At 41.5% G+C, this 23,142-nt stretch overlaps 1 protein-coding gene across 3 annotated transcripts in view; it reads right to left on the bottom strand.

Moving 5' to 3' along the window:
• ERICH2 (glutamate rich 2) overlaps positions 1-23,142 on the bottom strand; it is a 57,752-nt gene that overhangs the window by 25,075 nt on the left and 9,535 nt on the right. For 2 of the 3 annotated variants that reach the window (XM_089690532.1, XM_089690534.1), the window contains 2 exons: positions 17,263-17,314; positions 11,406-11,442 (listed from right to left, as the gene is read on the bottom strand). In XM_089690532.1, the coding sequence (XP_089546658.1) occupies positions 11,406-11,442; positions 17,263-17,314 (89 nt within the window). The remainder of the gene's footprint in view (positions 1-11,405; positions 11,443-17,262; positions 17,315-23,142) is intronic. The other variant, XM_089690533.1, reaches the window with a different exon arrangement.

The following is a 23,142-nucleotide window of genomic DNA, read 5'->3' on the forward strand; positions in this document are numbered from 1 at the left end:
TATATTAAAAATATTGGCAGAAGTCTAATTTTTCTTTATCCACCTTCCGCCCGCCATATAGTACAATGACGGGCGCAAGGTGGTTCTCTCGTTCTGATAGGACGTCATATGACGTCCTTCCATTCTGACCGCGCATGCGTGGCTCAGGGAGCGCGCAGCGCGGCGATCGCCGGAGCGCTGTGTCCCTCCGACACAGTGGATCACGGATCACGGAAAGAGCCGAAGATGTCGGATCAGTCATGTGATCAGCTGTGTCCAATCACAGCTGATCACATGTAAACACGGAAATGCAGGTTATTGGCATTTCTCTCCTCTCGAGATGTCACGCTGACAGCTCGAGAGGAGAGGAGAGCCAGTAATCGGCTTTCCGCGGAGGGGACATGTACACTGATCATCAGGGCACTGATGATCAGTGTGCCCTGATGATCAGTGTGACCCCAGAAGTGCCACCTGTCAGTGTCCATCAGTTGCAGCAGTCAGTGCTCATCAGTGCCATGTGCCAGTGCCCATCAGTGCCACATATCAGTGCATACCAGTGCACATCAATGCCACATATCAGTGCCCATCTGAGCTGCCTTTCAATGCCACCCATCAGTGCCAGTCAGTGCCACCTATCAATGCCAATCAGTGCCACCTATCAGTCCTGCCAATCAGTGCCACCTATCAGTGCCAGTCAGTGTCGCCTATCAGTGTGCATCAGTGCCGCCTATCAGTGCCAGTCAGTGCTGCCTATCAGTGCCAGTCAGTGCCGCCTATCAGTGCCAGTCACTGCTGCCTAACAGTGCCATATATCAGTGTCATGTATCAGTGCTGCCTTTCAGTGCCCATCAGTGATGCCTGTCAATGCCCATTAGTGCAACCTACCAGTGCCTCCTCATCAGTGCCCATCAGTGCCACCTATCAGTGTCCATCAGTGCAGCCTATCAGTGCCCATCAGTGCAGCCTCAATAGCGCACATCAGTGAAGGAGAAAAATCACTTATTTACAAAATTGTATAATAAAAACTAAGAAAAAATGTTTTTTTCTCTACATTTTCAGTGGTTTTTGGTTTGTTTCAGAAAAAATAAAAATCCCAGAGGTGATTAAACACCACCAAAAGAAAACTCTATCTGTCTCAAAAAAATGATAAAAATTTCATATGGGTACAGTGTTGCATGACCGCACAATTGTCATTCAAAGTGTGACAGCGCTGAAAGCTGGAAATTGTCCTGGGCAGGAAGGGGGTATAAGTGCCCTGTAGGCTAGTGGTTAAACTGCAAAATTTAGCCCCGTGCAATTCATTCTTTTCAGTACAGCAAGCTCTTAAAGGTTACAAGACGACCCATCATGTCCCAGATACCAGAAGGCCAATTACAATTGATTTGTTAAAAAAATATTTTTAAGGCTACTTCATACGTTTGTTTATCGGAATTTGAAAAGTTGTTGTCTAATACGTCATTTATATTAGCATTCTTTGGCACCATGTGAATCTCAGAATTATTACCTCATAATAAAAAATCATCTTCTGGTTTAATGTATCACAATATAGTTCTTTTGGAGTCGGGGATACGTTTATTCCCCATTCAAAAACAGGCCAGTTTAGAAAAGGTACATGGATATCACTTTACACATGTGGGGATGCTGAAACTTGCCCCTTAGTTATGGTTAAAAAATATTTATCTATTAGACCGACCTGTCTTGGTCTTTTTCTCATGTTTATGTTGAGGATTATTCTCCTCTTACGAGTTACCAATTTGATTTTGTTTTAAAAGCCAGCATGAATAGGTTAGGGCTTCAACAATTTAGATTCACGTCACACTCATTTAGAATAGGAGCAGCAACTGAAGCCGCAAGATTGGGTTTGGATGAAACTATCATAAAAAAAATGGGCAGATGGGAGTCTCAATGTTTTAAGATGTATGTTAGACCTAATCTTTCTGTTTCATTTCCAGGTGATAGAAGATATATATGGATCCTGGGACACTCTTTTGTGTATTGGGCTTATAAAAGAGCTGTGCAACGATGTTAGACTTCTAATTTGTCCTTGGATCCTGAAAAATGTCAAGTTTTATGGAAAGGAATACGGGGTCTTAGCTTGTCTAATATTTTCTGTCATCTTTCTAGGTTATCTGAAGTGTGGCCTGCTCCAGCTATTTTAATCATTCACTTTGGGGGAAATGATGTTGGTAATGTAAATACTTTGGATCTAATGTTTATGATGAAGCATGACTTATATTGCTTCAAATTATCACCCCCGAATACCACAATTATTTTCTCAGAGATAGTGCCTCGTGTTAATTGGCTAATTTATCCAAAGTTAAAAAAATCTGGATAAAATGAAACATCATTTGAATAAGTCTATCGAAAAGTTCATGCCTCTTTTGGGTGGCTTTTCCTATAGACACTTGGATTTAGAAGGAGGCTTTAGGGGAATATATAGATCAGATGGTGTTCATTTAAGTGGAGTAGTTTTAGACATTTTTAATGTGGGACTGCAAAATAGCATTGAGATGGCCGTATGTGTGGGGTAGGCCGGTCTTGAAACTTCAAGCCCGGCTAGTGGGGGCTGTTATTATATTTATTCATTTTGAGCTCGAGTCCTTAACGACTGAGCAATTTGATTGTTATCTGATAAGAGAAGTATAAACTTGATTATTAATTATTTATAGTATTTGTTATTTATTTATTTAAACTGATAAAGTGCCACAGCGAAACTTTTGCCATTAAAGATTATGTGTGTATTTATTTAACTGGTTAGACATTTGTTATTCGGGAGAGGGAGAAAAGGTGCGGCCTGCATTCCCATGTATTTATACCCATATATGAAAAGGATTTTCTGTATCCTTCCCCAGATCCGTGCCTTGATACAATCCTGTCTCGGAGGTCTACGGACAATTCCTTGGACTTCATGGCTTGGTTTGTGCTCTGACATGCACTGTTAACTGTGGGGCCTTATATAGACAGGTTTATGTCTTTCCTAATCATGTCCAATCAACTGAATTTCCCACAGGTGGACTCCAATCAAGTTGTGGAAACATCTCAAGGATGAACAGTGGGAACAGGATGCACCAGAGCTCAATTTTGAGTATCATGGCAAAGGCTGTGAATACTTATGTACATGTGATTGTTTCTGTTTTTTATTTTTAATAAATTGCAAAGATTTCAAAACAAACTTCTTTCACGATGTCATTAAGGGGTATTGTTTGCAGAATGTTGAGGGAAAAAATAAATTTAATCCAATTTGGAATAAGGCTGTAACATAACAAAATGTGGAAAAAGTTAAGCGCTGTGAATACTTTCTGGATGCACTGTATATACATATAAAAGGGTACTGTGCCTTTAAATTTTGAAGAGAGTTCGGGCGGGAAAAACAGGTATCACGTGACGTGGGAGAAAATTCTAGAAGGTCACATGACTAGTTAGAAGATTCGAGAACAGTGGGGCTTATTATATAAAAAAGCTCCACCAGTGGGGATTTGCCAGTTGGTCAGTGTCAGGGGAATGAACCCCCCCTCCTTTGCTGCAAGGCACATTATGTGGTATTGTCACTCTTTACATTTAAAGGGGGACTATTATTATATTTAGTCAGTTTGAGCTCGAGTCCTTAACGACTGAGAAATTTGATTGTTATTTGATAAGAGACGTATAAACTTGATTATTAATTATTTATATTTGTTATTATTTATTTATTTAAACCAATAAAGTGCCACGGCCAAACTTTTGCCATTAAAGATTGGGTGTGTGTGTATTTATTTAACTGGTTAGATATTTGGTATTCGGCAGAGGGAGATAAGGTGCGGCCTGCATTCCCATTAAACTGCTTAGGAAAGAAATCAATTGCTGCACAGGATTTGCGCCATTGACTAAGAAATGAAGATGAATTAAGGAGGCTGAGCAGACGCAAACATGTAAATTTTATGCAAACAGCACTATCTGGAGTCTTCTTGGCAATATTTCTTCTACCAGCCTGGGATGCATTGTGAAGTACATTACCTCTCTTACTGCCAAATGTGATTCCTTCACAGCTTATTGAGCTAAGGATATATAAAAAAACTTCAGTAAAAGTAACCCTGTGCATTGTCCATTCTAAGTAAAGTAACAGCTTCAACATATAGGAGGGACCATCCACAAGCTTTCCTGACACCCTGATCTGCTTTCAGACTTACTACATCCAGGTAGAAGTACATGTGACACTTCCTCTGTGTCCATTTCCTTCAGCATCAGAGCGGATTTGATCAAAATCCTTGGCATCTGGTTTGAAACTGAGGGAGCAGCCCTGAAGTCTTGGGAGGAGAGACCATCCAAAATTAAACAAATTCAGCCTCTGCAGCCTCAGTAAACTTACCACTGAAGGAAAGACACTGGTACCTGCAGTGAGACCCTCCCAGTGTTGCAGTACCTCGACAAGGCCTTGTCCCCCAGGACAACACCTGTAAGGCCTTCACCCGGGCAGTGTTTTAACTTCATCTTGGGATCTAAGATGGGTAGGGTAATGTGGGAAGTCATGTTCAAGGAACCCCTCGAAGGCAATAGGGAAGTCCCCAACATTGTTATTCAACTGAGGGTGTTCTCTGCCTGCAACTGAATACATTGGACTTCGATAGATAAGACTATGGACTCTTGTGGCAACTCCATACCTGTTTTTTCCTCCTGCCACTTTGGAGGTCCTTCAGTTGGGACACATTGGACAGCTCCATCCCCTACCTATGACACTCCTTGGTTTTACTTGGACACATGTAAGTTTACCAAGGAGCAGGGGCTCTGAGTGAATGTTTTTAATTGATTTGAAAAGAGAAAATACTGCATTTAGCCACTGGATGGCTGTAAATATCAGAGGAATTTCCTATGATACGTCACATCATCTAGTAGCCAAACGTGATATCTTCTATTTAGAATCGATTAAAAACAATAATCCCCCACACAGAAAATAGTCTAATAACATATATTTTTTGCCTCATTTGTACAGGACGAATGTACACACACTTTCACTGGGCAAATCTCTACACAAATGTTTGATACATATACCCCTAAGTATGCCACCTAAGTGCATGAGTAAAATCATTTATGCTGCTTAATGCAAAGGCAGACGTAAAGTGTAACTAAACCCAGAGACAAGAATGTAACATAACGCACTTATCAAACAAATGCTATTAATGGTATATTCCTAGATTGTAAGCTCGAAAGAGCAGGGCCCTTGATCCCCTCATGTTTTGCATTGTATTGGTATTGTTCTGTCACATGTTCTGTCCCCCTTTGTAATGTACAGCGCTGAGAGAACTATTGGCGCTTTATAAATACTGTATAATAATAATATTCAACAGACACCCTAAGCCAAGACAAAAGACATCACTAAACACAATATTATGATCATGATCTTAGCAGGGCACACTCCTGATCAGACACGAGGGAATGGATATGCATCATAGCAGAGCACACTCCTGATCAGAATGATCTGCCAAGTTTATAATTCCACCTAGACAGGAATGATCTGCCCAAGTAGACGTGCAAAGCTTTGGTGGCCAAAACATTACATGCCATTTTGTACTGGTGTGATGTCTAGATCGCTTGGTCAGGTTGCCTTACAAACTTCTCAGTCTTCACTGTGCGTTTATGCTCTATCTCCAATCAGCCAAGAGGGGTTCTGTCCTGAACTGAACACATCTCAGTAATGCTTTAAACCTTCACAATATAATGTGTTCATTGATGTTTTTTTTATATTCCAGCTTTTGTTCACCCTGCAGGTGTTCAACCATCTATATGAATCAAGAACAGCTGTCAGTAAACACCTTATGTCAGAGCACCCGACCAGGGATTATGTGCTTCTTTAAACCCAACCTGTGTAGCTGAAAAGCAATACATGGCATTTAGCTGCTCTTAGGGGGTTGTCTTTTCAAGTAGTTGTAAACCTCAGATGTGAAATCTGAACAAAGCACATATTTTTATAGTGTTTACTTGCCTCTCTCCAGTGTCATTTCTTTCTGCTGTCTTGTTACTCTGTTATTAGTATGAGTTACCTCTTACAAGTTTTCCTGACACCAAGAGAAAAATGGTGACAGGGGAGGGATCTCCATCTGAATGACAGCCTCAGCTTTGTTCATGAGTGCTGTGTGGATAGGGGTGTGTCCCTTTCCTCCAATCAACTCTCAGAGCTCTTGTACAGTATGTAACTGCAGCTCTCCACCCCCTGCTTTGTAAGTCTGTAAAAAACGCTTTTCATCTCTGCGTTTTACAAGGATGTACAGGCCAATGGCTGCAGATAGACAATTACAACTTATGTAGGAGGATTTGTTTTATCTCTATCGCCTGAGGCCAGTCACTTCACTGGGTATAGGTAAGGGTTCACAACAACTTTCAGTCTCAACAGGGTAAAAGTGAAAACATTCTTGTGGAAATTCATAAAAGATGTCATAGACACCCTTTAGAATTCGATTGGGCCTCTTCACCAAAATTCTTAGAATTTGCTCTAGGGTCATGTACCTGTCATAAACAGGTACATGAATCTGTCGGAGGTTGGCACAGGGCCAGGTTGTCCATACTGTACATGCATTCCTCAATGCACTCCCTCCCCAGCCAATGCACCCATCACACTGACAGGGGCTTGACCCTGGAGTTTTGCAGTGGGGAACTGAGAGACTAGTTGATGGTGGTGGGTAGATCCATAGTCAGGATTCACTTCAATAGCAGCTTTAGAATCTGCCCACTGCCACCCGCTGCCAATCAAAGCAACAAAAACCTTATGGGGAACCAGTCTCCCAGTTCCCCATCAAGGTCAACCAACCCAAAAGCTGCTGCGGCCATGGAGATTAGTTACCCATCAGGTTAGCCTTCCCTGTGACTCACGTGATTTTCTAAACATGGGCATAGCCACATTAGGGTAATGACATCACCACTATTCCCAGCTACTTTGTTAACATTTAGCTCTCACCCAGGAAATCTCCCAACTGACAGCTGAATGGGTCCAGGGGTAGAGCTCTGTTCAGGAAGTTGTAGCATTCCTGGCCGTTTCCAGCACAAGTATGTTCCACTATATGCTCCACTGTATGCCAGCACAGAGCTAGTTTTATTGATCACCATGTCCCTAATTTGAGAACTGGTGGAAATTGTTTAAGAATCTGTCACTGCCGTGGTGGCAGTTGAAAGAACTACCTGAATTTGCTGCCAGTGTTGGATATGTTACCAAAACTGGCGCAAATGCTTGTCTTAAATTGTCAGAGAGAACTACTGCCACAAAATGGTTGTTAATGCTTTATTGAATTCTCTAGTCTGCCTTAAGTAGGGAAAAATGCAGGTGTTGTAGGCAGATTTCAGCTAGATAAATCCCGGGTAGCAACATTAGACAACAACTTTGGTTCTGTCCCATGTCAAAAGTTTTCCATTTATGTTATACAGTATGGCTAGCGGATTCATTAGTACATACGGGAATTACAGTATGGCCTACAGAGAATAAGAAAGTTGTTTTTTGCAAGTTAAAACTGAGAAGCAGGACACCATGTATAAAGCAAGGCTGTTTTTTTGTCTTTATGACAATAAGTGATGATCTGTCTCTGAGCTGGTAGAACTTGCTTCTGAGTTTCCATTGTATACATGTTTATGGCTTGTTTGAATAACCATAAACTAAAGAGGAAATAAGCACTAGGTTATGGAAAAATGGTGATGCTTTTCTGTGCCATTTGCCTCAAAAGAACTTTAAAGATGAATTCCAGGAAAACAAAAATCCTCCCTTGCAGAGGGGCTGCCCCTGCAATACAGGGATTAAATGCTCACTTATGTCTGAAGCCCCAGAAAAAGAACATTTACTTATCCCACCCACTGCAATCCGCAGGCTTCTTTCATGCTGCTAGCCTAGTCCCCATAGCCACATCTCCCCTACACTCTGGTGGATGAAGGTGCTCTGACATCAGCATGGACAATGCAATGCCTATAGCCTGCACGGGACTTGAGGACATCCACCGAGAGTCTACTGCTGGAGTGCAGCGATCAGGTAAGTAAAAGTGCTGATCACCTATATGTAAGTAAGCATTTAACCTTTGCAGTGCAGGGGCAGGGCAAATGCAAGGGAGGGTTTTGGTTTTCCCTGGTGATAGGCTTCAAAAGACAACTGTGCCCAGACTATGGACCGGTAAGTACTTACTTTTAAAAATGCAAATAGACTTAAAACAAGCCCTTATTGCAGTCAAATAGACTTAAAACAAGCCCTTATTGCAGTCAAATAGACTTAAAACAAGCCTTTACTGAGCTCTGTAGTTGCAGGGTCTGTGGAAAAACTAATTCCCAAAATTTACAAAGGGGCACTCAAATTGCAGCTGATTTCCCCTACTGTCTCAGGCAGCATGGACCTGGTAGCCTGCCAGTCTTCTAATGTAGAAACCAGCTTAATCCCAACTTCAGAATCTCTGTTATGATTTTTGAAGATGAATTACTTCACAGTAGCTGCCGGGTACAGAGATTAGTGCAATCACATTTTTAAGAGCTTTTACTGCGCGTTAAGAATATGTAAATAATTTAATGTCTATAATGTCCACCTGGGCATAGGTTCACTTTAAATGTCAATCTGTCTCATTGTTGGCAGGGCAGTGAACACTATGGGGAGATTTACTAAAGCTGGTGCACTCAGAATGTGGTGCAGCTTTGCATGGTAGCCAATCAGCTTCTAACTTCAGCTTGTTCAATGAAGCTTTGGCAATAAAACCTGAAAGCTGATTGATTTCTATGCAGAGTTGCAGCATAGTTTTCACTCTTCAGTTTTAATAAATAACTCCCTATGTTACCAGAGACATGTTTGAATAATGATGATTTTTTAAGAAATTTCTGTCTCTAATACAATTATTTTAGAAAAAAAAACAATTTTAAAATGTTCTATTAAATAAAGTATACTGTCTGCTATACATTTATGCTACCTTTCAGGGCAACAATCAAGGAAAAGGGAGATGATTTCATAATTCCTGAGCTATACTGAAATTTCTGATTTAAACCAGTAATATACCCAAAACTAAAAATATATTGCAGTTTACCAACCATTAGATGTGGTGGCTGCAGTTGTTTTCTTTTTTCCTTCTGTTTGCACCTTGTGATCTGGCCAGTAATACACCTCCTGTATTAGAATTCCTATATTCTGGACAAAGGAGCACAGAGACACTTTTGGACAGCAGCATTTTCAGTCTGGGGGGAGGGTAGTGTTAGATGGACTAGCAGATTTTAATACACTAACACAATGAAGCTAAACTCCAGCTAATACTTTACAAGCAGCTACAGCAACAGTTTTGTCCATTTAGGACAAAGGTTTTACATATATGAATAAAAGCTGATCATTGTAAGTCTAACCGCTACATCTACATGACAGCTTGTGCCGTTGAAAAACAACAGACCTACTGGCAGGATCATCTGGTAAAAATAAAAGAAAGAAACTACTGCAACCACCCACATCTAGGAATATTGCAATATCATAAATATGTGCTTTTGGGTTTAATAATAGTTTAATATCCCCTGCACACCATTTCCCTTTATCAGGAATACTGTGTGAGTTAACACTGATACATAAGCATTCCGCATATTGGTGTGTTGAAAAACCTAAGTAGTTGCATGACCTTGCACACATGTAGGGTGCCACCCTAGAGGCTGGCAGTAAGCAGGCTATTTATGCCTGACCTGCTCCTGGATTCTCCTTATTTGCTCATGCCTGGAGTTCATCTCCTTTACCAATCGTGACCTGGACTTCAGACTAAGATTCTGCTTATTGATTTGGTACCTCAATGCCTCCTTGTTGTCACCAATCTCTACTTGTTCCTGAGCTTGAATTTTCTTACAGTTAGTACTCCACTGCTCATCGGTTACCAACCCCTCTTGTAGCCTGACTCAACTCATACCTGAACTTGCTGCATCCTCAATGTATTATCAGCTGTACTTCTGCACATCCAGTTCCAGTGCTCTCAGGTTCAAGTTACCAGTTTTCACACCCAGGCTCCTGTGCCCTTCTATTGCCCTTGTACGCCCTTATCTCTACTTCCAGTTCTCGATTGTGAATTGTGGAAGAAAATATACCTCACCAGTCACATGACACCCCTATAGTTATCTGTTAAAGCAGTTATAAAGCATAACCATTTTATTAGGTAAAGATTGTTTAGGCATCAGTATCCCTTCTCACCCCCAATATTGCTTACCTGAACCCTCATTCGATCCAGCGCTGTGCACATCTGCAGCTCTTCTCTCCCCTAGGTTCCAGGTCTCACAGGCTTTGCTGGGGAACCAGGAGCCACTGGCTTTCACTGCTGTTAATCAAAGCCAGTGACAAGGGAGCAAGAGGCACTATCTGTGTCAATATGACTTCTTATGGGGGCACTGGACAGGGAGGAGGAGCCAGGAGTAGGTAAGTATGAACATGTTTGTTATAAAAAAAAATACTAATTTTAAGGTTACAACCACTTTAGCTATAAATGTCTAGATGTGACCAAAAGAAGGTTTCAAAATAAGAAGACAAAAAAGACAGAGCATTTGGAGGCTTGTTGCTCTTTCTTACCACTATAGGCTATATAAATTAATATAAAGAAATAATAGTAAACACTAAACACCACCAGTAGAAGTGCTTTCATATAAGCTCAGTTAGATGAATGGTTTGTGTACTTTGTCACATTAATAAGGGCCGGTTCACACTAAGAATCGCACAGGAATGTACTGCACATTCCTGTACGATTCACATGTGGTTCAATGTGGTGCAATTTGAGCCCATATATTTTGAATGGGCTCAAATTGCACTGCACCACACCAAAAGTAGTGTATGCACTTCTTTTGGAAACAAACTGCAACCAGATCACATGGTACTTTTGTACCATGTTATCCCGTGCAGTCAAATGCACTGCATTTGCGCCCTGTATTTGAAATTCCATTAAATTAACATTGACACCTGCTGCAGATCGCAACTACAGTGCATTCTGGTGTGAACAGGGCCTAAACGTTTTCTGCATTGGATTATTCAATGTAATTCTACTTCTCAAAATGAAAATGGTGCTCATCTCAAAAACAGTCTTTCCATAACAGTGTGAACTTTACCCCAGAGAAAAGAACCTGGAAGCTGGAAACAGACAATTGCCTGTAACATCATTGTATGTTGTATCATTACAGTACTGAAAACACCTAAACTCATCATTTGTGAGTGGTGTCTGCATGCTTCAGAAGTCTAGTTGCCACCAACATGTAATGTAAATTACCCAAATAAAACATTTAGTAAACATAGTAGATATTATTCTCTGTCGAGTATTAATATATCTTTCAGAATATTGCAGTGATAATGAACAAATCCAGTAAAATAATTCTGGAAAGTGAACCGAGTCTTTTATTATGAGAACTGATGTATGAGAGGGGAACATAAAACATCTAAAAGAATGTATTACTAGGGTATGTCTATGTCTAAGTAGTCAACAAATGGTACCTACCGTGATGTAGATTCAGCAGCATGGATAAACACATTCTCTATGAAGTTAAGAAAGAAGACATTTTAATCAGTTGTTTAACTGTCATAAGACAGAAAAAGGAAAATATTTGCAGGGACTCATATAATAAAATGTTTTTGCCATTTCAGCTTAAGTGTAAAAACACATTAGCATAAAGCTAAAATTGAACTCTTGCTAAATATCTAAATACACAGCTTAAATTTACTATTTTTCCTACCGATTCAGTATATCTGTGTGACGCAAACCCCCATGGCACGCTGTATATGCAGAGTGTGGTACAGCTCTACAGAGCCTATCTACACACTGGACCATACAGAAGCCTCCAAACACTGGTGGGTTATCCCCTTGTGCTGCTCCTTCCTATGATCCCTGCCCTGATCCTGCCCTTCCTATTACATTATTACATTACATTGAGTTTATATAGCGCCAAAGGGTTTGCTCAGCGCTGTACAATAGAGGGGGGGACAATACATGAAACATTACAGCAACTACAAACAGCACACGAGGGGTTATAGGGCCCTACTCTTTCGAGCTTACAATCTAGGAGGGAGGGGGTAGTGGTACAGGAGGAAGTGGCTGTGGGGGATGGAGTGGTAGGAGGAATGAAGGAGAGCAGCAGTTAGGTGAGGGTGGGGTAGGCTTCCCTGAAGAGGTGGGTTTTCAGGGAGCGCCTGAAGGTGAGGAGGGAAGGTGACAGTCTGATGGATTGGGGTAGTGAGTTCCAGAGGATGGGGGAGGACCTGGAGAAGTCTTGCAGACGTGCGTGTGAGGAGGAGACCAGGGAGCAAGATAGAAGGAGGTCCTGTGAAGAGCGAAGGGTACGGGTAGGGTGGTACTTGGGAATCAGGTTGGTGAGGTAGTTAGGGGCAGTGTTGTGAATGGCTTTGTAGGTCAGAGTGAGTAGTTTGAATTTGATGCGTTGGGCGATAGGGAGCCAGTGGAGGGAGAGGCAGAGGGGGGTGGCAGAGGTGGAGCGGGTGGTGAGGAGGATGAGTCTAGCCGCTGAGTTGAGGATGGTCTGAAGCGGGGAGAGCCTGCACTGGGGTAGGCCGGTGAGGAGGGAGTTGCAGTAGTCAAGGCGTGAGATAATCAGGGAGTGCACAAGTAGTTTAGTGGTGTCTGGGGTAAGGAAGGAGCGTATTTTGGCGATATTGCGGAGGTGGAGTCTGCATGTGTTTGTGAGTGATTTCCTATGATCCCTGATCTAGGCAACTGAAATAAAGTAGACCAACAGCACTGTAAAATGTAATGTAAAGTCCTCTCAAATCTGCTTGCTACAGCTAGCTGTGCACTTGTACTCTGGTCATACACTATCCATTCTTATTTTACAATCTCTTTTAGTGCTCATTTACACTTGCTTCAATTTTAACACACATTAAAGCACCTACCGCTTCAACATGCTGTTTTGATGTAATGAAGCTTGGCAAATGCCCAGTGTGTGTGTTTTGGTTTGTTTTAAATGGGTCCAGTAGAACCCCAGCTCATTGATACCCTTGTTCAGCAGATCCCAAGCTCATTGGTACCCTCATTCAGCAGATCCCCAGCTTATTAGTATCTTCATTCAGCAGATCCCCTGCTCACTAGTACCTCCAGCTCTGCTGATGACCCACTCACTAGTACCCCCAGCTTTGCTGATCCCCTGCTCAGTAATAACCCCCAGCTCTGCCGCTCTCAGCTCAGTAGTAACCCCCAGCTCTGCTGCTCCCCCACTAAGTAGTAACTCCCAACTCTGTTGATCCCCTGGTTTGCTGAACCTCCTCCATGAGTGGTCTCCACTCACCTCCCAAAATATTCCCCCCAAACTGTGCACCATGTGTGACTAGATTGTCCTGCTCCAGTCCCCTAGCTTTGCTCATCTTCTGCCGCTCAGTTCTCTCTCTCCAGTCCCCGCTCACCTTTAGATTTTGCACACCATGTGTGCCATCTTGCTAGTTGCTCCGTTCCAGTTCAGATCCTGTTCACCTTCCTGCTGCTCCTCACTCCACACCAGATGTGACATCTACACCAGACACTTCCAGAATATATACTCATGAACCAGCAGTGACTGCTGATGATGTCTTTCGGGTGCGCTTATTGGTTTCCCAGTGCATCCTGGCATGTCTCATATAGCAATACCTCCAAAACAAAGCAAAGCTAAACCTGAATAAAAGCCTCTCAAAAGCTGCAGGTGCTGTTAGCGAGTCTTGTCATAGACTTCTATGGAGGCTTTATAGACGCTTTGAAGCACCAAGAAAGCAATGTGGGGTATACTTTTTGAAACAAGGCAAATGCAACATGTAAACAGGCTGTACGCTTACTATTTTATTTAGTGACAGGTGCATTGATTGGCATTCACAGTCAAAGAGTGTGCAAAGCAACAATGTAGCTTAAGGGCCTCCCTGGTTTGATGCATATTGCATGGATTGTTTAGGCTTGTCCTCATGTTACATAGTTTAGGGTAAAGTTTGTACAAATAAAGGATAGGACAATTAGATTGTATAGTGTATGGCCAGCTTTAGCCTGCAATCAGGTAAAACTCATGCATAGTTGGTACCTCTTTCCTGTTTATTGTTTGTGATTTATAATGTAGCACAATGTCTATGAATGTAAATAAACTAGTAGTTTTTCAAAAATACGTGTAATGATTTTTTAAATATTAAAGTAGAGGAAAAACCTGTGTCTAAATATTCCCTTCTTCCTCCTCATTACCTATCCCATCTAGCCTGTATAAAAAAGATCTGTGTACTTACCAATTTATAATCTGCTCTGGTCTGGTTATGTGATCCCACAGCTCCAGCTTCCCTGTGCTGGTGAGCAGCTTCTGCAGGGGAGAGGAGGGAGCACCAACAATGACTGGGCCATGGAAGCCTATGGGTGACATCATAGCTCCCAGAATTCCCAGCTGTTGTTGAGATCTCCCTGAGCCGGAGGTGCAGGACCACATGACCGGACTGGAGTAGATTAAAAATAAGTAAGGACACATCTGTTTTTTACAGGTTAGACAAGATAGGTGTGGGGGGGGGGGCATTTTTTAAGACTAGTTAGACTTCTTAGACATTTATCCCACTTTAATACATAACTGGGCTCAAACTTTTTAATGTGCGCCTGGAAGTATGCTTTACCTGCAGATATGCATTATCTACAGATCAAACAGTTCAGTGCCTCCTGTGGACAAACACTGAAGGAAGTTTTATTTATCAGTATACTGCTAAGAACTGCATGGGTTTCCCAAGACAACCAATCAGATTTTCTCTATTAGTTTCTAACCTGTGATAGAAGAATAAAAAAAGAAAACAGAGGTAAAGGAGCTTTATGAAAGCTGGTAGGTGAAGCATTCTAGAATACTTATGTGTGTTAGAAGTTTTCTTCTAATACTATACTTAAAAGCAGCACCTGGGCATCCAGAGTCTCTTAAAGGTGGGAGGCCACTAAATGCTAATACCAGTTTGAATCTCAAGTCAAGTGCAGCATAACATGCTCCCTATAGCATGCTCCCTAAATCCCTCAACACAAAGATAGTCCCTCAACAGACAATAAAAAAGCATAGGTCTTGCATTGTGGGATGTCAGTGGGATCTGCCAGAACAGGTTCAGTCAATTCTCCACCAAGGTTCAATAAGCATTTGAGTGCCACTGTCAGTAAGCATGTAGTGTATCGCCAATGAACAAATACACAATGATCCTCAAAACAAAAAGTCAAGAAAATGTGAACTGTAGGCAAACAGCTAAATATGCAGCTGAAATACATGTATTACATGCGGTCTTATCTACCCAAAGGATTTTTTGTCCATCTAGGCCTGAGATGTATGCATATGAAAAGTACAGTTCTAAAAACAACAATCCACCTATAGATAAAGAATATTACTAATTATGGATAAATTAGCACATTATATTATTAGTAGTGCTGTTTATGTATAGGGGTTAGGTGGACTAGTATTTTTAAAACAGAGTTCCACTCACGCTGTCAAAAAATAAAAGTCAGCAGCTACAAAAACTGTAGCTGCTGACTTTTAAAAAACAGCCACTTACCTGTCCCTCAGTCCCTCGGTGTGTCCTCTGCAGCCCGTTTCACCGGCCATCCTTTATTCCAGGAGGCCGGCATCTTCAGTGTGGGCACCCGGCTGTGATAGCTTAGGTGCTTGCTGCTATTAGTAATTATAATAATAAGGGATACACGTGATATTTTTTATTTTGGCCTGAGATTTACATAGCTCTGACAAACAGCACATCCTTGCCCGACAGAGCAGGGGACCTGACTCGGTTGCAGTTTCACTTACCAAGCTCCTGCCCACCTTCACTCTGTGACTGAACAGTGAAGGCAAAAGCAGCACACTAAGCTCACCTCTCTGCTCTGTCCTCCTATCAGCATGCTTCTTACACTGCAGCACATCTGATTGGCTCCTTGTGCTGCTTCTCATTCTTGCTTTTATTTTTTTTTAAGTGGAAGTAAAGGCTGTAAGTCTAGTTAAAAATGTTATATATGTGAAAGTGTTTAACAAAATAAATTTAAACAACTGTAAAGTCCATCAATTAGTCCATCAACTATTACCCCTAATTACCCTAAAATATCATAGTGAAAAATAGTTCAAACTGTTCAAAATTCTTCCAACGATCTCCCAGATGTATATACCTCAAAAAAAGAAAAATATCACAGTGCATTATCCTTCATACAACATAAGTTAAATTCATCCCCCGCACTTAGTACAGTGAATAAATGTGAGAAAAAAATGAAAAAACGCTAAAAAACCGTGAATTAATTAGTGAAAAACACTGTGTGTGTGAATCACCCTTCAGTGCCACAAAAAGTTGCAAACTAGTGTGCACTTCTACTTAAAGTAAGGGTACCCTTACCAACACTTCAAATAGCACATGTTTATAATGATCCAACAGCTTTCCCAGGAATAGGTAATCTCCACAATCCTCCCTGGATTCCTTAATCTCAATGATCCCAATGTCTCCAGGCGCTTCACTCCATCCAGAGATAAAACATGAGGGACATAATAGTGTAATACTGCCAATCATATAGTAAAATGACCTTTATTCATACTGCTTACATTAAAAAGCCTTTAAAATCACTTGTTTATAGCAAGCAGACCTCACAGCCATCCAGGAAAAACATCCAAGTACTCCAAATGCGACCGTTTCCCTTCTCCAAAATGGCCACCGGTCAACTTCCGGTTCCTGTGTGCGTCTTGACGTCACTTCCCTTGACGCGTTTAGTCATCGACGTAATCATAAGTCGATGACGAAACGCGTCAAGGGAAGTGACGTTTTTGGAGAAGGGAAACGATCGCATTTGGAGTACTTGGACGTTGGAAGAATTTTGAACCGTTTGAACTATTTTTCACTATGACATTTTAGGGTAATTAGGGGTAATAGTTGATGGACTAATTGATGGACTTTACAGTTGTTGTTTAAATTTATTTTGTTAAACACTTTCACATATATAATTTGTTACACCTTCAGGGGAAGGTGTTGTTTGTGTTGTGGGGTTTTAGTATTTATTTTGGAGGTGGTTTTTGATTGAAATAGTTAAAAATGTTGCCTCCCCCTTCCTCATACCTATGCCGTACATTGTTTGTAAAAGAGATAATTGCAAATATCTTCTTTTTTTTTTAACAACTTTGTACATAAATTAAATACATTAATCTATGTATTTTATATTTGCCTGGATTTCAGCTTTACCCTTTTACAGCATAACATAATTCAGATTGTACAATCAGTGAATGACTGACCTGAATAAAGGTAAAATAAGCCATCTATTAACAAGGCTAAATGTACTTCACTTCCTAATAATGTACCAATAAACCCCATCGTAAGACAGGTTTACCTTTTGTTAGTTCAGCCTGTCTTGTAATTACCTTTAGGTCCAAGCACTTGTAGCTTTCCATTTGGTGAATTTATTGGTTGCTGCTGAAATAGAGAAGATGTTATCATCACCCAAGCATCACTAAGAATAACCATAATAATAATGATATTCAGGTCATAACAACAAAATAGAGTCTATAAATAGTTTTATTACAATACAGTGTTGGAATGATGGAAAAGATGATTTAGAAGCAAAAATGTCAAGACAGTTTTAATCTTATTTTGAATTATAAATATTATCAGGATGAAGAATTTTGGTATGTGTTGAAAGTTAAACTGTAATGTATAATTTATTGAATTTTTAGTGAACAAGGGTTCCCAAGCATTCAAGTTTTATTTGGTGGCTTCCAATAGACAACTGTAGCACAGTCTGAGCAGTGTGATGGTATACCTTGGCTTCCATCAGAGCTGCACTGGACCAGTGAAAGTAAAGAACACTTCTGTGGACAAACATATTGGCCAGGGGCGGACTGACAACTCATAGGGCCCCTGGGCAATAGGGGATCATGGGGCCCCTGTGTCCTTGCCCAAACTCAAAAGAGCCTATGAAAAAGGTACCAGGGGCATCTCATGGGGCCCCCTACTGACCCGAGTTTCCAAATGGTCAATCTGCCCCTGATATTGGCTATCCAACCTGATAAAATTAGCTTTTAAGGGCTCATTCACATGGGCATATCAAAAGTAACTAATTAAAGTAAATGTTACAATTTATGTTAACTCCAATAATTAACTTGTATTTGCTCCCTTTTGATTTGTTAAATATTCCATTGACAGTGGATGTTCAGTCAAACACTAACTATACTTAAATGTATTCCACCCCCATTCTAAGCCTGTTTGATCTACCCGATAAAGGAAAAGTCTGCATAGTTACCTATGCGGAGGGCACTCCAGTCCGATCATATGATCGGGTCCCAGCCCTGGATTCAGGGAAGAGAAGAGATCGACAGCAACGGCTCCAGAGCCAGGGTGATGACTTTGGGGTCGTTATCATGTTGGAATACTGTCCTGTGGCACAGTCTCCGAAGGGAGGGGATCATGCTCTGCTTCAGTTTGTCACAGTATGTTGGCATTCATGGTTCCCTCAATGAACTGTAGCTCCCCAGTGCCGGCAGCACTCATGCAGCCCCAGACCATGACACTCCCACCACCATGCTTGACTGTAGGCAAGACACACTTGTCTTTTTACTCCTCACCTGGTTGCCGCCACACACGCTTGACACCATCTGAACCAAATAAGTTTATCTTGGTCTCATCAGACCACAGGACATGGTTCCAGTAATCCATGTCCTTGGTCTGCTTGTCTTCAGCAAACTGTTTGCAGGCTTTCTTGTGCATCATCTCTAGAAGAGGCTTCCTTCTGGGACAACAGCCATGCAGACCAATTTGATGCAGTGTGTGGCATATGGTCTGAGCACTGACAGGCTGACCCCCCACCCCTTCAATATCTGCAGCAATGCTGGCAGCACTAATACGTCTATTTCCCAAATAAAACCTCTGGATATGACGCTGAGCACATGCACTCAACTTCTTTGGTCGACCATGGCGAGGCCTGTTCTGAGTGGAACCTGTCCTCTTAAATCACTGTATGGTCTTGGCTAGCGTGTTGCAGCTCAGTTTCAAAGTCTTGGCAATCTTCTTATAGCCTAGGCCATCTTTATGTAGAGCAACAATTCTTTTTTTCAGATCCTCAGAGAGCCATGAGGTGCCATGTTTAACTTCCAGTGACCAGTATGACAGAGTGAGAGAGATAACACCAAATTTAACACACCTGCTCCCCATTCACACCTGAGAATGTGTAACACTAATGAGTCACATAACAATAGGGAGAGAAAATGGCTAACTGGGCCCAATTTGGACATTTTCACCTAGGGGTGTACTCACTTTTGTTGCCAGCAGTGTACACATTAATGGCTGTGTGTTGAGTTATTTTGAGGGGACAGCAAATTTACACTGTTATACAAGCTGTACACTCACTACTTTACATTGTAGCAAAGTGTCATTTCTTCAGTGTTGTCACATGAAAAGATAGAATAAAATATTTACAAAAAATGTGAGGGGTGTGCTCACTTCTGTGAGATACTGTACAGCTAGTGGCATTTGAGTACACAGATATCTGACAGCTGGAGCTGTCAAAGAAAATAAGTCTGGCAATGTTTATCAACAACAAATAATGTTTCATTTTGTATTTGTTTATTTATCTACAGATCAAAAGGGATTAATTTTATCTGTATATGAAGTCAGTTAAAGTGGTTGTAAACCTAAACAACAGAAATCAATCTAATCCTACGGCTGAATAGATTTTATCTTTACTAAGCAATTGAGCTTAGTTTGGTATTTTGAAGCAACCCCCTTCTCCAGAAATCCCCCCTACTCTTCTGAACAGAATAAATATGACAAAAGCAGAAAAATGGTGTCGCCACTCCCCTTCTGTGAGTGACAGGCTGTGCTGAAGACGAGACCAGCATGAGCCTCCATGTAATACACTGCAAAAGGGTGCGAGAGCGGGTGTCCTCTCCCTGCTGGTCTCTGCATTCACAAGATGGAGAACTCAGCACCAGTCATTTATGACATAGATCGGCATCACTTCAGTAATGCTGTACTTATCTAGGCAAGTCTGCTGACAGCTGATTATTGTCCTGCTCTATTCACAGCACCTAATCTGTGAATTTCTGTCTATAGAGTTTTACATGAGAATGTTTCCTGGTCCACATTGCCACTTTAGGCTGCAGGATTCCTAGGTTTTTTAACATTAACCCCTTCCTACCAGCTTTCTCCTGATCAGCACAGATCCTGTGCTGTAAGCAGAGCTGACATAGTCACTGGCACCTGTGTATTCCCCTGAATGCACTCAGGAGACACTCTTGCAGGCATAGAGATGACAGATAGATGTGCACGTTCTTGAGCCGAGTCTGAAGGGTGTGTATAACTGGAGGGATTCTGTGACATCACATCTCCACCTACTATTCTCTGGTTCTAAGCCACACCCACAGACCAACTATTTTTGGTGGGTTGAGACAAGCTAAGGGAGCATTTTTCTGAGGTACACTCAAAGCTGTATGTATGTTTACATTAAAATGTATTTATTTATGGCAAAAAGTAAATTTTTGTAATATTTGCATTTACAACCACTTTAAAACAACCTAACAAGTAAAAAAAAAGCTGTTGTTTTTTTTTATTAAATGTTCCACTGTTAAACCCCTTATTAACCCTTAGTTTACTCTAACTATCCCTAATTAACTCCTTATTCTCCTTCTCCATTCAATTATTATTTTCCTCCTAATTATTTTTTTCAGTTTCTATCTTATTAACCAATATTTTATAAACTTTTTCATTTGTTTTTGTTTGTTTTGTTCATTAATATTTTTACCCCTTTAACCACTTGACCTCCTGAGGATTTAACCCCCTTCCTGACCAGACCATTTTGTGCACTGCGGTACTGCGATACTTTCACTGACAATTGCGCGGTCATGCAACGCTGAACCCAAATGACATTTACATCCTTTTTTTTCCACGCATTGAGATTTCTTTCGGTGGTATTTGATCACCTGTGCGTTATTCAAGACCAACAATTTTGAGAAAAAAAACAATATTTTTGACTTTTTGCTATTAAACATGTCCAGTAAAAAAAATTAGGAAAATCAAATTTTGTCATACATTTACACCAAAATGTATTCTGCTATATGTCTTTCTTCAAAGAAATCCTAATACGTGTAAATTAATTGGTTTACGTGAAAGTTATAGCGTTTAAAAATGGCGGTATAGATACTGGAATTTTTTTTTTTTTTTTAACTAGTAAGGGCGGCAATCAGCAACTTATAGCGGGACTGCGGCAGACATTCTGACACTGGAGGGAACTGACTTGGTGTCAATGACATCCCCAGTGCCACCAATACAGTGATCAGTGCTAAAAAAAAGCGCTGACACTGTACTAATGGCACTGGGCAGGAAGGGGTTAACATGAGGGGTGATCAAAGTATTAACTGTGTGCTGGGAGTGTTTTACTGGGGGGGGGGGGTGTTGGTGCTTCACTGAAAGCACACTGCTCTGGATGGGGAGGAGGACTGTTAGTAAACAAAGCTGCCCTCCTCCCCGCTGGAGATCTTCGGTAATCATCGGGCACCGGCAGGTAATCACCGGCCAGGACCCGGTGACTGACAGCCGCGAAAGGTGGCACGGGTAGGGTGCGCCCCTCTATCCAGAAATACAAAATCACTTATATATATATACAGTTGTGTCCAAAATTATTCAACCCCCACTGAAATTGAGTGTTTTGGCCAGTTTGACATTGCTTTTGATCATTCAGTCATCTTGCTTACATTTACATTAAAGAGGCACTTGTAGGTCAGACAAATATAACATAACAGTTATAATGAAATAACCACAAATGTCTTTTCTGTGCTCACAGCATTATCAGTTTTATTCAACCCCCAAGTGACATTCAATCTTAGTACTTAGTACAGCATCCTTTTACAGTTATAACAGCTTTTAAACGTGAAGCATAGCTTGACACAAGTGTCTTGCAGCGATCTACGGGTATCTTCGCCCATTCTTCATGGGCAAAGGCCTCCAGTTCAGTCACATTCTTAGGCTTGCGCACTGCAACTGCTTTCTTTAAGTCCCACCAGAGGTTCTCAATCGGATTTAAGTCTGGTGACTGCGATGGCCACTCCAAAATGTTCCAGCCTTTCCTCTGCAACCATGCTCTAGTGGACTTGGAGGTATGCTTGGGATCATTGTCCTGTTGAAAGGTCCAACGTCTCCCAAGCCTCAGGTGTGTGACGGACTGCATCACGTTTCCATCCAATATCTCCTGGTACTGAAGAGAATTCATGGTACCTTGCACACGCTGAAGCTTCCCTGTACCTGCAGAAGCAAAACAGCCCCAAAGCATGATTGACCCTCCACCATGCTTCACAGTAGGCAAGGTGTTCTTTTCATCATAGGCCTTGTTCTTCCTCCTCCAAACATAGCGTTGATCCATGGGCCCAAACAGTTCTAATTTTGTTTCATCAGTCCACAGAACACTATCCCACAACTTTTGTGGTTTGTCCACATGGCTTTTGGCATACTGCAGTCGACTCTTCTTATTCTTTGGAGACAGCAAGGGGGTACGCCTGGGAGTTCTGGCACGGAGGCCTTCATTACGCAGTGTGCGTCTTATTGTCTGGGCTGAAACTTCTGTACCCACATCTGACAAATCTTTTCTCAGTTCCTCAGCAGTCACACGGGGACTTCTCTCCACTCTACGCTTCAGGTAGCGCACAGCAGTCGAAGTCAGCATCTTCTTTCTGCCACGACCAGGTAGCGTTTCAACAGTGCCCTTTGCCTTGAATTTGCGAATGATGCTTCCTAAGGTGTCTCTTGGTATGTTTAACATCTTTGCAATCTTCTTATAGCCATTGCCCTTCCTGTGAAGAGAAATCACCTCTTCTCTTGTCTTCCTGGACCATTCTCTTGCCTTCACCATGTTTGTAACCACACCAGTAAATGTCTAGAAGGAGCTGAGTATCACAGTCATTTTAAAGCTGCCTAATTGGTGCTTATTATGCTTGATTGCTGCTCGGTGACATCCACAGGTGTTTTCAATACCTGATGGAAAGCACCTGTATGAACCTCTGTTCTTCAGAGTGGTAGTCTTTAAGGGGTTGAATAATTGTGGCAATGAAGAAACCACATAAGAACCATTTACTACTGTATTACATAAACAATTGATGTCATTTTAGTTGCATTTGGGTAGTTACAACGTCCTTGTAGGATTTGATTCTGAATACAATTCCAAATGTACACTATAGTCCCTAAACCCCTTTACAGCATTGGGGGTTGAATAATTTTGGACACAACTGTATACATGATTTTGCGCACCCCTGAAGCCC

This window comes from Staurois parvus, unplaced genomic scaffold (genome assembly GCF_062004578.1).
Source record: "Staurois parvus isolate SC_StPar_1 unplaced genomic scaffold, SC_StPar_1.0 ptg000530l, whole genome shotgun sequence".
Lineage (NCBI taxonomy): Eukaryota > Metazoa > Chordata > Amphibia > Anura > Ranidae > Staurois > Staurois parvus.